This window comes from Paramisgurnus dabryanus, chromosome 23, assembly GCF_030506205.2.
Source record: "Paramisgurnus dabryanus chromosome 23, PD_genome_1.1, whole genome shotgun sequence".
NCBI classification, from domain to species: domain Eukaryota; kingdom Metazoa; phylum Chordata; class Actinopteri; order Cypriniformes; family Cobitidae; genus Paramisgurnus; species Paramisgurnus dabryanus.
In genome coordinates, this window is record NC_133359.1 from 16,147,210 (window position 1) to 16,161,726 (window position 14,517).

The 14,517-nt window shown below is 38.5% G+C and overlaps 1 protein-coding gene across 1 annotated transcript; it reads left to right on the forward strand.

The window, feature by feature from the left end:
- The first annotated feature begins 6,875 nt into the window (after nucleotides 1-6,875).
- On the forward strand, nucleotides 6,876-13,725 carry det1 (DET1 partner of COP1 E3 ubiquitin ligase). Its single transcript, XM_065291586.2, has 6 exons — nucleotides 6,876-7,229; nucleotides 8,540-9,305; nucleotides 9,507-9,860; nucleotides 12,072-12,262; nucleotides 12,542-12,733; nucleotides 13,332-13,725. The coding sequence occupies exons 2-6, from the start codon at nucleotides 8,553-8,555 to the stop codon at nucleotides 13,519-13,521; spliced, it is 1,680 nt and encodes a 559-aa protein (XP_065147658.1). The 5' UTR covers nucleotides 6,876-7,229; nucleotides 8,540-8,552; the 3' UTR covers nucleotides 13,522-13,725.
- The last annotated feature ends 792 nt before the right edge of the window (nucleotides 13,726-14,517 follow it).

Below are 14,517 nucleotides of genomic sequence, written 5' to 3' on the forward strand. Positions count from 1 at the left end.
ACCCGGTGACATCTACACTGTAAAATGTGAAAAATTGGATCAATTGATAAAATTACTTCAATTGGTAACAACTTAAAAAAAATACGTTTATTCAACTTAAAATTTCACATTGGGAGAAAAATTTAAGTTGAATAAAATTAATTTTTTTAGGTGTTACCATTTGAAAAAATATTTGAAGATGAACCAACTTTTATCATTTTAAAATGTTTTGACAATTTTCTCTAATAATAAAAAGACATTATAAGAAGATTTAAATGTTATTACTTTTCTTTTCTTTACCAGTTTAGTGGTAATAAACCTTTGCGTCTTGATACATCCATACAATAGCTGCATTCCTTAAAAAAAATGCTTACAAAACAGTTATTGCATACAACCTGAGAAAGACCTATTAAAGGGATAGTTCACCCAAAAATAAAAATTCTGTCATTATTTACACACTCTCATGTTGTTACAAACCTGTATAAATTTCTTTGTTTTGATGAACACGAAGGAAGATATTTTGAGGAATGTTTGTAACCAAACCGATTTGAGGCCCCATTCACTTTCATGGTATTCTTATTTCTAACTATAGAAGTGAGTGGGGTTACAATGTTTAATTTTGGTTACAAATATTCCTTAAAATATGTTCGTGAACAAAGAAATGTGTACATGTTTGTAACAACATACGACAAAAAAAAAAAATAATGATGACAGAATTTCATTTTTGGGTGAACTATCCCTTTAAGCAACTTAATAGACTTTACTTAAAGGGATAGTTCACCCAAAATTGAATTTACTCACCCTCATATTGTTACAAACCTGTATAAATTTCTTTGTTCTAAAGAACACAAAGTATATTTTGAGTAACCAAATAATTTGTGGACCTCATTCACTTCCATAGTAGGACAAAAGAATACTATGGGCTCTATCTTGCACCCAGCGCAATTGACTTTGTCAGTGACGCATGTATCATTCGTATTTTGCACCGGCGCACAGCGGGGTTTTTTCCTCCACAGACGCACGTCAGCAAACTAGGGAATGAACTTGCGCTCCCTGGGCGGTTCAGCGCAAAAAGGAGGCGTGTTGCGGCGCAAACCATCTCTTATGCTATTTTGCAGTTTCAAAAAACAATTGCGCTACTAACAAAAAAAACTAGTCTAAAGTCAGTGGCGCGTTGCGCGTTGTTCATTATGCTATTTTAAGGGCGCATGCTTGACCATAATGTATAGCGTGCACAACGCGCATACACTTTGCATCTAATCTACACAGATGCAACAGTTATTTTTACAAATCATAAATTGTTACACTTAAAAATATTAATTCACGAGATAAGGGGAATCATAGTGGTGAGCATTGTGGTGATAGTTTTTATTTATTGTGTGGCTGCGTTAAAAAATTATCATGCAAATAACAATTAAAATATTTTCATAAGTTTATTGTGTGGCTGTATTACGTTTATTTTATGTAAATAATAATTAAAATGTTTTCACAAGAAACCTTAATGTATGTGAACTTGATTTGTAAGAGTACTTTGGGGTTGGACCTTGCTTGCGTTTCTTGGGTCCGATTTCAAAGCCCCCAAACCCTTTCAGCGGTGAGGGTGGATGTAGCGATGTCCTCTGCTGGCGTCAGGTCATGTGTAGGCAGATCCACCTCCCGTTACACGGCGTGCCCGATTTATGCTGGCAAGCTTGGGATTTACAAGAACGTCGGTCTCCTCGGCTGTGAACCGCTCCTGGCGTGCGCCTGGTAAATCCGTCATAATAATAGCAACCCGCCATGGAACTTGCGCCCTTGCGTTTAAAGGGAATGTTGGATAGCGTTCTGATTGGTTTATTTGACGTTACGCACAAACCACACCTATGAATAATGAACCTACTTCAGACCAACCCCCTATTGATTTGCGCCCGGCGCATGAGTTATTTCTCATGCCGGGAAAATAGAAACAGCGCCCAAGATCCGCCCACAAACTCACTTGCGCGTTGCGCTTCGCACTTGCGTTTCAGATCGTTAAAATATGGCCCTATGTAAGTAAATGGGGTCCATGAACGGATTTGTTACAAACATTTCTCAAAATATCTTCCTTTGTGTTCTTCAGAACAAATAAATGTATACAGGTGTTTAACAATATGAATGTGAGTAAATGATGACAGAACTTTTATTTTTGGGTGAACTATCCCTTTAATAGACTTTCACAATCAATTTACGGAGGAAGTCTCCCACTTTAAAGGGTCACCTGGGGCTCAGGACTGTTTACATTATTTATTAAAGAGATCTATGTATGCCGGTGGCCCTAATCTACCCTACAGCCTGACGCCGCAGCGATAAGGGTCAGGTTACCAGCCAGGCAGAGGCACAGGCGGTTCAAAAGTCACACTGACAGATGTCCGTATCGGTGTTATGCAAACCTGCTCAGAGCGAATCCTTGTTTAGCTAAGCGGGCCATAAGTAATTCATTGTATTTAGCGAGAAGCAGCATCTGTTCAGCAGCCCCTGCGAGGAAACCCTGATTACCTGGCAGAAGGTGCGGCCTTTCCAGGTAACCGTGCTAATCAGCTAATGATCACGCTGAAGATTGTTTTCCTAGCGTTTGGCCGTTCACCGTTTAATAAAGAGCAGGTATAGCGGATGCGAGCGGTGGCGCCACATCACATCTGGCAAGAAAAGTAAAGTCCTTCGGGGAACATGGGTGGAGAGTACAGAGGCAGCTCGACAAGTTCCCCTGACATTAATGTTTCCTTCACTGACACTAATAATAGAAAAGTGCTCATCAATTTCCTTTCACCTATGATCTTCAAGTGGCAGAAATTGCCGCCGCACATTGATGGCCGGCTTTTTTGGCGCAGGCGTGGTGCGCCGCTCGGGCCTCCCCGCTGAGATCTCCCTTAGCTTTCTTAAGGGGTGAGAGGGTAATTCTCCCTGAGTGTGGTTTCTGCACTTGACCTCTCTTTGCTTCGCTTTAAAGAGTGTGTTTTGATGAAACGCTGAAATCATTTCTTTCCAAACTTCTGCTCCATCTCCGCTGACCTAAACTGGGCCATATACCACCAAAAAGCCTCAGACATTGTCCTGCTTCTTCTCTCCGTGGCCCCCAGAGCCCCGTAAAAGCTTGAGATTTGAGATCCATACAAGCAAAAAACCAACAAAAACAGGGCTCCCAGAGCAAAGGAGAGTGCCTGCAATTATAGAAACACAAGACAAAAGGCGTTTTTAGGCACTCGCCGATAGGAGCAAATAATGAACGAACATTTTCACCCCTCTCGTGGAGTGAAAATCTTTTTGTTGATGTTTCAAACCGAATTCAAGGTCTGGTGAGATGTGCCATTGTTGCTTTAAACCAACACGGCTTACGTTCGGTGTCCAAAACTATCCTTTAAGTTAGCTCAGTGCATTTGAACCTACAAACGCCGACTGAAAAAGGCTCGAATCACACGCACACATCTCGAAAAGAGAGTAAACAAACTTTGCCCGAGTATGAAGCGGAGGGTGTTGAAATCACACCTGATTTGCATGCCCTGCAGTCTGGGCTTTGTACCGAGGACTGTACAGAGATGCAAGCAGTCCCACGACACACCGAACACACTCATTATGAACACAACCATGTCGGTCCAGGATGTTTCCCTCCCCCATAATACACAAACGCACACACGCATATCACACACAAGGCATCTTGCGTGCATGCACGCACACACAAACATCCAGAAAAGAAAGATCGGCATACTGCACTTGTCCTTTACCCCTCATCCATTGTTTGCCTCTGAGAGGTTTCCACGGAAACCAGAATTACAATTTGCTTGATACTTAAAGACGAGGCAGAAATGTGTTGTATAGGATCTATTGTAAAAAATCACAACTATTTCAAATGAGAGGCGGCAATGTAAAACAATGACACATTTAGTTGGGTTAAAATCTCCAGTATGTATTTGCTGTGTATGCAATAGTTATTATTTTAACTTAGCAATTTATTAAACATCATAAGTTACGTTTATATAAATATTATATAAATTATAAGAAGTCTCTGCATCAAGAAAAAAAAAATATATATATATAAATAATTTTTTTTTTTTTTTGGGTGGATCAACACAGCACACAATGTTTGAAAAACGGCATCAGATTTACGCTGTCAGTCTGTGGCTACATTGATTGGACCAGCAGGGCTGCAGAGAAAGATTTGCTTTGGTAGGAAACAATGTTTCTAAGCAACAGCATCCTGTCAGCTGATCGGCAGAGCCAATGAAACGTAGCCATGTATTCTGGTCAGCCAATGCACGAGCACACGGTTATATTTCTCTCTGTCAGGGTTTAGTGTTGGGAGCATATATTTACACACACCGACCAAGTAGACAGCAGGCAGATTGGATTCTGCTTTCAGGCCTTTTTTCACTGACTCTGAAAGTGTGATAATGTTGCAAATAAAGTATTATTGTGTAGCCGTATACGATCATAATAAAGCCTGACTGGGTTTGGAAAGAAAATGCAACCTGTTGATTGACTCAGCTGCTTGTCATTTAATAAAACATGACAGTATTCATATAGCAGAAATGTACTAAATCATGATTTCTTTTTCTTATGTTGGAATTGAAAATGCAACATTGTAGTTTCGAAAGACTTAAATGAGTGATTACGATGCATATGATCAATAGCACATGCATAAATCACAAAAAGGAAAAAAAATTCCAAGGAAAAACTTAAAAACCGAATTCTGAAAAAGGGAAAAGTTTGCAGGAAGCTACAATTACGGCAACATTCTATTATGTGCAGAGTAGCAACTATATTGAAAAGGTAAAAGCTTCTTTTTAAATGTCAAACACAGCCTCTATGCAACATAGATTGAAATGTTAAAAAAACCCTGCATCTTCGCTTCTCCTGCGCAAAAAGCAACCTTTTAAAACTTCTTTTTCCAATTACGTCTAGCATGCAGTTAGTTCGTAATTAAGGCTGTGCGCTGGCGGTTGAAGTGTACTTGGGAGTTCGGCTTGGCCATTTTCGAGATCGGAATCGGGAGCGAAAGTTTGATTACCTCAAAATTCGCGATATCCTGGGGCTTTTTGTTTTGCATCTTCGTCATTAGTCCCTAAAAACCAGCCTCGAGGACTCTTCATTTTCCACTCGGCCTTTGGATTCAGAGGAAATGAATCTTCCCGGGTCTCCGTGCATTTTGTGGAAGGTAAAATCTGGGAAACATAAACCCAAAATGGAAGATGATGACCCTTGACAAAAAGAAAAGAGCTGAATGAGAGACCATTATTTTGAAAAATCTGGAACACAAACCCTATACACACCATAATGTTATAGCTGCCATGTGTTTGGCCCCTATAAATGAAGTGCTTTGGCCCATGGGTGGTGAGTGCACTTAAAATGCTCGCACGTAACATTTTTAGGGCACTAATATTCTTTTCCATGTTTTTTTCCACTGGAATACCTTTCATGCTCGCAACCTGCTATAATTGAAGATTACAACTTATATAATCTATCAACTGGGTCTCTACTCGGGTCGAGGATAATTGGGTACAAATCCATTATCATACTCTCAAGGCCAAGCTCACTGGTTTCCTTCTGTGCATAGTTCTTATTCATTTTCTTTTCCAATTTTTCAGCTCTCGTAATCCATTTTGAAGAAAGTACGCTAAACGGCAAATTAGACTTTAGCTCATGTTCCCGTTTTTTTTTTTGTTTTTTTTTGGAAGGTGGGTTGTTTTGGAGCTCCACATCAGAACTGCTGTGAACATGACTGAATTAACCACCTTATTCCATTACATGATATAATTCATGTATAGTTGTACATTAATATTACGGTACATGCTGTAAGCATTAAACGTTATGAAGGATGTCAAAATGAATAGGAATTTGCAAATGTAAAAATGCTGCTGGTTTTAGATTTAGCTTGACTTGATTTAAATATTTTATAACCTAAGAACTGTTTAAAATGAGCATGCGTTCTCTCTCAAATATTCAAGTAAAGGTCTCCTACACCAAAGTAAAGATTTGAGCATTTCTATTTAATTTGTGAGACATTCACAGTCAACCTTTATTTATTGACTTGATTGATTTTTACATTACAGCTCTGTGTCCAAGCATTATTACCTTTGTCCACAATAGTTAAAAACCCCTTCACCATAATAATTTCAGACTGTACCTTCAAACTCCATTAGTGATGTTCTGTAAAGATTGATTGACCTCTGTCCTAATCATTTTGGAGCTACCCCTGTCTGAGCCTGTCAATTGACATTTAAAAATTGTTTGTTAATATCATAATTTGAAATATTTTCTGGAAGAGACACTGCCTATTGAATAGGAAATTAAAAGTAAAGTCCAAATGCTCCATAAAACGCCGAAGTAAAAAAGGCAGCTTGAGCATCCATCAGTTTTTTCTCTGGCAGAAAGGAAAGATACAAAGAATGAAGTGACCCCATCCGTCACCGCTTTGCCTTTTTGGTGTACTCTGCTAATGGGTGCATAAATGGGAAGTGCTTTGTCCCTAATTATCAGTTAATTTCGCCTTTGTTAACCCTTTCACCATACAACCCCTGACCAAGAGATTTCTCCTGCCTGGAAAGTAAATTTTTATTATTTTTATGCTTTTCTCTAGAAATTCTCCCTAAATTGTTTCCAGTATGTATGTGATAATCTCTTCAAAATAATAATAATAATAATAATCTGATCAGAATTTTGAATATATTCAGAGCCTAGTGACATAAAAGGAAAATTTCATAAGACATCTAATCAAATGCACAAATGATTAACTAAAGGACAGAAAATATTACAAAACAATCAACAAAATAAGCTAAAACAACTTAAAATCAAGATTTTAATTCCGTGTGGTTATGTTAATAACAAATATACATCTTTCTAGTTATGTCAAGCTCTGAATACTTTACAAGGTGAGAGTGAGAGGCTTTTACCTGTAAATATTGTAGAGATCCATCTGCACCAGTCCAGATGTAGTTGCGCGGTCTCGCCACTCCTGAAGGGGGCGCTGTGTCACCGCACGCGCGTCGTGTTCACTGTTTATATGTGGTTGTCACGCGAGCTACTTCCGCCGGCTAGACACTCTGAAACGGCTTCTTAACTTATCAAAACTAGCTTTTTAACTTTATAAATCGCATTTAAGGTGTTGAATTAAGTTTTTTGCTTGCGTGTTATCTTCTCCAGGTTTCGTTTGACAGCGTGTGTTCGCTATGACAGTTACTTAGAAAGTGCAGAGACGTTAGCATGAGAAGCGTTTAAGTTAACGTACGCGAAAAAAGCAGGTAAGAAGATTGTTTTTAAAGTTTATTTTGTAGTTTTATTCGCATTTGTCTTTATACGAGCTTGTTTTTATTATTTGGGCTCAAAATAGAGTCAGGGAAATTACACTTGGGGATAAATGCCCTGATTGACAGTTTCTGATTTTTGGAAGTATTAAAACAACGCAACATTTACAAAGTTAGAAATGTATAAGTGTTTGGCTTGTCCACCTTTCCTTAATGATAGCATACAATTGAGTTTGCATTGACTTATTATTTTTATTATCTTAGCACGATCTGATAAGACATATATATGAAATCACATACACTATGACTTATAACATAACCTATAATGTGACCTATATGACCTACAACAATGTGAAACATTTGCTTGTTTGAATTGTGACAACAAGTAATGATAAATCGTGTTAATGTATCTCATTGTTACATGTTAACAGTAGCCTACATACCCAGTACAGGGCTCCAGACTAACTTTTTTCACTAGGAGCACAGTGGCCCCCAACTGAAAATTTTAGGGGCGCAACCAGAAAATTTAGGGGCACACACTGTAAATCAATATGCTTACCAAATTTTCACATTTCTACCAATTTCCACTGTATTACTAATCAATACTTTAATGATAGATGCAGAAAGTACAATGTGCTGTTTCAAATTCAGTGTCTCATCACAAAAAAAGGGTCAAATTTACTGGTTGCTCATGTGCAACTGGATGTAAAATTCAGTGACACGCTCTCAATACATAGAGCAGTGCTTCTCAAACTGGGGGCCCTGAGATGGTGCCGGTGGGCCCCAGTTTAATGACATTTTATGAAATACATTATTTTATCATAAATTCTGTGTAATTTAACATCAGAAAAATAAGGCTATTAACCAACAGCACTGTACTCTTTCATTTTATATGTTTTGTTTAATTCAAATGTTAAGTTTTGCAATGTTTTATGTCATAAACTTTATTTGAAGGGGGCATGAAGGGAAGCACCTACACAAGGGGGGCCACACGGCGAAAAAATTTGAGAAATAGAACAATTATACACTACGCAGTAATACATAAAATTTAATACGAAGAATTAAAAATATTAATCATATTTACAGTTATTTACAGATGTAGATAATACAACTGTTTAAGTAATAAGCTCAGTGCCAGATTGCGTTAGCACCGCAAAATGTCATGGGTTCGAACCCAGGGAACTCATATACTGATAAAAAACGTATGCACGCACCGTAAGTCACTTTTGGTAAAAGCCTAAATGTACATATGTAAAATTATGATTAATATGATATCATCCAATAATTTTTGAATTGATCATTTGCAGTGTTAATACTCTTATGGCGTCTCACAACATCACAACACCAGAAGATGATTGCCCGACTCTGAAGCCGAGACGAATTCAGAACCAAAACGTAGTGCACCGCCTGGAAAGACGCCGGATCTGCTCCGGCCCACCTGGGGCTCACTGGTACCGTGTGCGTTGCTTGCACCAAAACCTCTTCCCAAATTTCACAGTGGTGAATGTTGAGAAGCCCCCCTGCTTCCTACGGAAGTTCTCCCCTGACGGACGCTGTTTTATCGCATTCTCCTCCGATCAAACATCCCTGGAGATCTACGAGTACCAGGGATGCCAGGCTGCAGAAGACCTCCTCCAAGGCCAGGAGGGTGAGACCCTGGCAAACGGGAACGACCAGCGCTCCCTCAATATCAGAGGTAGACTCTTCGAACGCTTCTTCTCCCTGCTCCACGTCACCAACGTCGCCTCGAACGGTGAGCACTTGAATAGAGAATGCAGTCTGTTTACGGACGACTGCAGGTATGTGATAGTCGGTTCGGCTGCTTACTTGCCCGAGGAACCTCATCCGCATTTTTTCGAGGTTTACCGGAACAATGAGTCGGTGACCCCGAATCCACGCTCTCCTCTTGAGGACTACTCGCTGCACATTATAGACCTGCACACGGGACGCTTGTGCGACACTCGCACCTTTAAATGCGACAAGATCATCCTTTCGCACAATCAGGGACTTTATCTGTACAGAAATATTCTGGCTGTGCTTTCTGTGCAGCAACAGACCATACACGTTTTTCAGGTAAGACAATAATGTGTGGAGCTATTTATTGGGTATTGTTAATGCAAATCACCTTATTTCTATTCTAAGTGTGTAAGCGACCAATTAAATGTCAATTAAAAAAGGCTTAAATACCAAACAGGCCACCCTTCTGCCATTGGTCAGCAATAATAAAACATCTTAAGTAACATCTTTTAACAGTGAAACGTGTTTTTATTTTAGGTCACATCAGAAGGAACCTTCCTCGACGTCCGCACCATTGGACGTTTTTGTTATGAGGATGACCTCCTGACTCTGTCTGCAGCTTACTGTGAGTCTCAGGCCGAAAGTCTGCCCGGTTTCTCTCGCCTCTATAAGGAGAAAACCATCAACTCCCTGAAACACAGGCTGCTGGTGTACCTGTGGAGGAGGGCGGAGCACGACGGCACCGCCACGGCCAAGCGGCGGTTCTTTCAATTTTTCGATCAGCTCCGGCAGTTGCGCATGTGGAAGATGCAGCTTCTCGACGAACATCACCTCTTTATCAAGTACACCAGCGAAGACGTGGTGACACTGAGGGTCACCGACCCATCGCAGGTAAACACCATCCCTCAATAACGCACACGTGTGCAGTGAAGTAACTGGAGATTTAATCAGATACGCACCTGCTGACATCATTCCTTAATCTCTGTTAGCGTAAGTCTGTAATCCTTTTGTTTTGAATCCGTATACAGGCAGGATTTGTGTTTTGTCATTATTTGTGCCTTTGACTGTCTTTATCTTTAGATTGAGTATGTTGCTATATAGCTTTGGTTTAACTTCACTAACTTTAATTAGCCTTGCTTGGATAAATTACTGGTGTGTTCTTAACCACTGATATTAGGTAAGGTTGTAATCTTCATGGTGTAATTTTAGATTATGTGTATGAGTGATACAATTATTTGGCTAAAATAAAACCGCACACATATATACCGCACACACACATATATATATATATATATATATATATATATATATATATATATATATATATATATATATATATATATATATATATATATATATATATATATATATATATACTAGGTGTCACCTTGTGGTTCTAAGCATGTGTCAAAACCGCCGCCATCCTGGAACAGGGGTCTTGTCATAGAAAGTAGCTAGGTTGACATTTTCTCTGGACTCAATACATATCTGACCGTTGTAACGACCCCCCCCCCAAAAAAAAAACATAGAAAATCGCATTCATGACGATTTATGGTGATTTTATTTCAATGACACTTTTGCCTACATTGACGATGATGCATTAAAGAGGAGGGGCTCCCCTGTTTCAAGATGGCAGCTCTATTTGACGCATTCGTTCCAATGAACTGCCATAACCAAGGCCACATCTAGTGTACATAAATGGATAACTTTTTTCAACACCCAAGCAACCATCAAAAAACCCACGGAAACCGCTTAGCAACACTATAGGATAGAGATGACGTGTTTTGCACTTCGTGTTTTGTACTCGCTGTAAGACATTAGTTCAAATTGGCAAAGTCAATTATACAAATTATAAAACATAAGAAATGACTGCGTAACTACATTTTATTCTTGAAAGCGCTGCCATTTTTTCTGTGTGTGCTATATTATGAGTAGGTGAATGCTTTTTCTCGTTAAAATCTTATGGTTGTTGCAGAATGGTGTGAACTAGGTCTGCACGATTATGATAAAAATCATAATTGACGATTAGCCACTTTGATATTGTACTTGCGAGTATTATTATTATTGACGATTAATAGATTTTACATTGAAGTTTTGACATATTTTATAACTTTCTGTGAAGCAGCTGCATGGTAATTTCTAAACATCCAAAATTAAATAATATAATTTAAATTACAAAAAATTATGGCAGTTATTTTGTTTGTAAAAATACTAAACGAATTGCTTAAGGACACGTCAACTTATCAATTTTTTAATAATATTAATAAAAATCACTGTATTTGATGCTGAAACACACAGAAATGAGCTAGGCATGGGCCGGTTACTGGTTTCAAGGTATACCAAGGTTTTACGCAGTCGAGGTTTCAAAACCACTAACATTTTCTGTGATACTGTTAACAAGGTATGAGCTGGGTTTACACAAAATTAATTTAATCATTAAGTCATGTAATTTACATTTTAATATATATTACAAAAATATATAAAATTGTAAAAACTGTATTGTGTCCAATAAATTCTTTTGTTTGTATACGTAGACGTCTGAAAATAACTTGTGTTCGGAAAAGATTAATCGCGATTAATCGCATACAAAATAAGTGATTTTTTAATATAAAATATGAGTGTGCGCTGTGTGTAATTATTGTGTATATATAAATACACACACATTCATGTATATTTTTAAGAAACATTTACATGTGTATATATATTTATTTATATTTTTATATATTAACAATAAAAATGTATATATGTATGTGTGTGTATTTAAATATACATAATAATTACACACAGTACAGACACACATTAGGCAAAAATGACTTTTATTTTGCATGCAATTAATCGTGATTAATCTTTTCCCAGCACTACAAATAACACATTTTAATGTTGCAATGGCAATACCACAATACTGTGAAACCGTGGTATTTCACAGGTTTTTATACCACCAAAATCTCATACCGGCCCATGCCTAAAATGAGCACAAATGGACAGTTGTTTGTGAGACTTTTATTGATTTATGTTATTGTATTAGTTTATCTATATACATCTAAAGTCTTGTGTGTGAAGTGTGAAGGGGTTAAGTACCTGATCTTCCTTTCCTCCTTCCAGCCTTCGTTCTATGTGGTTTACAACATGCTGACGACGGAGGTGATAGCTGTTTTCGAGAACACTTCAGACAAACTCCTCGAGCTTTTCGAGAACTTCTGCGACCTCTTCCGGAACGCTACACTACACAGCGAAGCCGTGCAGTTCCCTTGCTCTGCGTCCAGTAACAACTTTGCCCGTCAAGTGCAGCGCAGGTGAGATGTGTAAATCAAGTAGGCAGATTCGAAAACCACAAATTGATGGCAAAGCCTGAGGAGGTCTGAAAATTCACTCTGTCAGAGGTCTCGCGCCAACACTTTCTATTTGTAAAAAAAACTAATCATATAGACCTCGGGTCCAATTTAAAAAAAAATATTGAGGAACTATATAAGAACCTCATCCATCATCCGTCCAAGTAAGCCAGACAGGCCTTAAGGTGTTTAATTCATCACTTAGCCTTCACATTATTGAAAAAGCTGTGTGTTTGCACCCAGGTTTAAAGACACCATTGTAAATGCCAAGTATGGAGGGCACACGGAGGCCGTTAGAAGACTGCTGGGACAGTTGCCCATTAGCGCTCAGTCCTACAGCAGCAGCCCATATCTGGACCTCTCCCTCTTCAGCTATGATGACAAGTGGGTGTCTGTCATGGAGCGACCGAAGACCTGCGGCGATCACCCCATACGGTAACACTGGGCTCAGAATCTGATGCATTAAGTGCCATTTTAATATGAATGTTTGGGATTAAAAAATTGTAATTATTAAATGGGTTTATAATAAACATTTTCCAGCAGTGAGAAATTGTAATTCAGTTAGATAAAAAAAGATTTTTGTAGTTTTGTTTTATACACGTTTGGTGCAGTCGAAAAATAGGCCTAGATTTTTCTTTACCACATATTCGTACTTATTTTGTCATGCTGAACATTTTAGCATAAAGTGCAGACATATGCAAAGTCTAAACTTTGTTGACAAAGTGCACAGTGAATAACAGAAGAGGCCAGAATGTACGCCCACTTTTCTTTCGCATAGTGAAAAGTGAAGCCCAGCGTGAGGTCTGCATCAACTTCCTTGTTAAATCTTGAAACACTGAAGTGTAATTTCATGCCGTGACAGGGGATCTTTAAAACACTTTTTGAGAGCTCTCTAAATTATCTTGACAAATGTTACCATAATTCTGAGATATGCCTTGCTTATCGAACGCATGCCTTTTGCTGTAAAATATACCCGTTTTTGCTGTCGCGTTCGTTGTGGCATCATAATAAACTGGCACTCTCTTTTGTCCAGGTTTTATGCGAGGGATTCGGGGCTGCTGAAATTTAAGATCCAGGCAGGCCTGCTGGGCAGACCCATTAACCACACGGTCAGAAGACTCGTGGCGTTCACCTTCCATCCTTTCGAACCCTTCGCTATCTCCGTACAGCGCACCAACGCCGAATACGTTGTCAACTTTCACATGCGACATGGATGCGTATGATGTTGTTGTGGATGTGGAAAATCTGTATTTATTTTAAGCTGATATGATGCATGAAACCAAAGATTTTTTTATTTTATTACATTTTATTCTTCATTTGTTATTTGCATTAAAGTTTTATTTATTACAAATGTTATGTCTTTTATTTTATTACGCTAAGCAATGTATATATTTGTGTATGTTATCTTTTTATTAAATTGCATTTTGCAAAAAGAAATGGGTTTTGTATTGTATTGTATTATATTGTCGTTTTTTGGTTGTAGGATACTAAAAATCCATCTTACTAAATTTCCCTCTCTTTTAAAGTTGGCCGAGCATTAAGATATTCACAGTTCGTATTCATGTGTAATGTAATTTTTTAAATGACCGAAAAGTAAAGAATATGCTAATGCCCCCTTTTCGAAAGCCTAATGAAATAGTTTAGGTGCCATTACCCAGCCACTTCCCACATAGCAGACCAGCATTAACCAAACACGGAGGTGGGTTCAAACCGCCATCGTGAGGAACACAACAAACCCTAACGCTACAATAATCACAACAAAAACTAATTCTGAAATTGGTTCATTATACCCAGTTTACTAAGTGAGAGGTTTCCCAGTGGGAATGCAATTGTTCAGTTGACAGAGCAGAGGTTGAAGAAAATGCATCTGTTTTAACAACCACTTCAGCGCTGATTGAAGGACAATTTTCAAAACAGGAGATTGCCACGGCTTAAAAAGCTGGACTAGCGTGTGGAGAGGAAAGGTTTTTCCTTCACAACTATACGAAATATAAAATTATAACCAATAAACCGAATGCATAAATCTCAAACCCCACATTTGGACCTGGCAGAGTATGTGGGTAAGGCGCACGAGAAATGTCCCCCCACCAGTCTAAAAGCTTTCTTTTCTCAAGTTTCGCAAAGTGACATTTTTTTTTAGAGTGGACCCCTAAGTGGAACTACTGTAAGTGTAATCATTTTCTCAAGGCTTTATGAATACGAATCCCTGATATCCCGCC

What these genes read in the sequence shown, in the direction of transcription:
- det1 (XM_065291586.2), top strand. Translation starts at nt 8,553, where the DNA reads ATGGCGTCTCACAACATCACAACACCAGAAGATGATTGCCCGACTCTG. An exon ending in GGGTCACCGACCCATCGCAG is followed by an intron (nt 9,861 to 12,071) that starts GTAAACACCATC and finishes TCCTCCTTCCAG; the next exon opens with CCTTCGTTCTATGTGGTTTA. An exon ending in GCCCGTCAAGTGCAGCGCAG is followed by an intron (nt 12,263 to 12,541) that starts GTGAGATGTGTA and finishes GTTTGCACCCAG; the next exon opens with GTTTAAAGACACCATTGTAA.